Below are 2,073 nucleotides of genomic sequence, written 5' to 3'. Positions count from 1 at the left end.
ATCGCGACTGCCTGACGAGGAGACCAACATGATCACGGCCTACCATGAGGGGGGACACGCTGTCGTCGCCTTCTTTACGAAAGACTCGCACCCCTTGCACAAGGTAACGCACCCTTTACATAAGGTAAAGCTCGCACCCCTTAAATTTAAGAGACCCAGATTCCCGCCCGGGACGAATTTTATACCAAACAGATAAGGTACGATCTTGGAACAGCTGGCTTTCTCCTACCCTGTCTTCCTTCTCTCCTGACTTCCTTCTATAAGAACCCTTTTTTCAAGTGGTTTTGAAAAAAGGGTTCTTCTGTTGGTGTGTTTTAAAATTACGTCTCAACGTTCTTCCCCCCCCCCCATTTTCTTCTTATTTTGTACGGCCTCTAAGATCATGTTGTCTTCAGAGTATCATCTTTTCGGTTTTAGGTATAGTTTGCTCTATATGAATGGTAATTTTGCTGATAATTGAAAAAGTTCTAAATGAATCTTCATCTATTGAAAAAGATCTAGGTGAATCTTTATCGATTTTTTTTTTTTTTTTTTTTTTTTTTTTTTTTTTTTTATTTTGTTATTTTCTATACTTAATGTGAGTTATATTTTCATAATGGTTTCCTTCCCCATTAGGTGACTATCATTCCACGCGGTGTATCGTTAGGTCACACAGCGTATATTGTGAGTTATATTTTCATAATGGTTTTCTTCCCCATTAGGTGACTATCATTCCACGCGGTGTATCGTTAGGTCACACAGCGTATATTCCGGAAATATTTCTATACTTAATGTGAGTTGTATTTTCATAATGGTTTTCTTCCCCATTAGGTGACTATCATTCCACGCGGTGTATCGTTAGGTCACACAGCGTATATTCCGGAAAAGGAGCGCTACCACGTGACCAAGTCTCAGTTGATGGCCATGATGGACACCATGATGGGCGGTCGGGCGGCGGAAGAGTTGGTGTTCGGGGCGGAAAAGGTGACGTCGGGCGCCTCGAGCGATTTGGTGCAGGCGACGAGTATTGCCACGCATATGGTGCGCGAGTTTGTGGTGTGAATGTGGGTCAAATTTGGATCCAATTGGAATGTGAAGCCAGGAATGTAACCTAAGGTGCGAATTTAGCAAGGAATGTAACCTAAGGTGGAACAGCCTACTGTCCGTATCTGCAGTCCTACAGTGAAGTTATACACCCTTGGAAAAAAACCTTATAATACAGTTAGACCTTTAGGAGCTATATAATAAATGTACTCCTCCTCGTCTTCTTCTTTTTCTCGCCTCTTTCCCTTTCCTCCTTTGCACAGATGGGTCGGCGTTTTCCGTCAGCCTCTCAACCAGCCCGAAATAAAAATAAATATACTACCTATGGCCTTGTTTGGCAGTATGTCCGAGAAGGCGGTCTTCGTCCGTAGAATCCACCAACAAGTTCACCTACACCACAGAACTAAGTTCCTGCCACCCTAGATCGATTGATAAATGGAAATCAAACGAATTCTGCAGGTAGAAAACAATACCAATAGAATAGATTATACCTTGTTTATACCTACTGACCACCATACGATTGATACACGTAAGACACTTTAACTCATCAATCTTAAACATGATTTACTTAATTTAAATGTAATTCATTCTCGTAAGTACCTATGAGTATTTCCGTTTTTACCGCCCCCTGTTTTTTTTTTTTTTTTTTTTTTTTTTTTTTTTTTGTGGATTTTATCACGAACGGATAATGTTCGTTCTCGGGAACGCTGGCTTTCTTCTTATCCTGTCTTCCCTTCTTCTCTTCGATTTCGGAAGATAAGACCTTCAAGTTCTCTCGAATTAAAAAAAAAAAAAGAAAAACAAAATACACGTTACCTTCCAGATGTTTTGTCTTGTGGATAAGTTAAGTTAGTGCTTCATTTAGACTGTCAGCTTAGAACAAGTTGTCCCATTATACCAAACAGTTTTAATAGAGCACCTCTCATTGAATAATTTTGTTTGACTCTGGACATGGTTGGTTCTTTTCTCATTTTTCCAGTGAATCCTACGAGCGTGGCTAAGGGCCATTCTCAGGCGCCTCGAAAGAACACAAACTCCTAGCTGAGGCGC

The 2,073-nt window shown here is 40.7% G+C and overlaps 1 protein-coding gene across 1 annotated transcript; it reads left to right on the top strand.

The window, feature by feature from the left end:
• Positions 1–6: 6 nt before the first annotated feature.
• LOC103523643 (ATP-dependent zinc metalloprotease YME1 homolog) lies at positions 7–1,446 on the top strand. Its single transcript, XM_026833061.1, has 3 exons — positions 7–103; positions 811–1,033; positions 1,364–1,446. The coding sequence occupies exons 1-3, from the start codon at positions 29–31 to the stop codon at positions 1,444–1,446; spliced, it is 381 nt and encodes a 126-aa protein (XP_026688862.1). The 5' UTR covers positions 7–28.
• The last annotated feature ends 627 nt before the right edge of the window (positions 1,447–2,073 follow it).

This window comes from Diaphorina citri, unplaced genomic scaffold, assembly GCF_000475195.1.
Source record: "Diaphorina citri unplaced genomic scaffold, Diaci psyllid genome assembly version 1.1 scaffold31035, whole genome shotgun sequence".
In the NCBI taxonomy this organism is placed as follows: domain Eukaryota; kingdom Metazoa; phylum Arthropoda; class Insecta; order Hemiptera; family Psyllidae; genus Diaphorina; species Diaphorina citri.
Note: the sequence above shows the minus strand (reverse complement) of the source record. Positions and strands in the feature narration are given on the sequence as shown.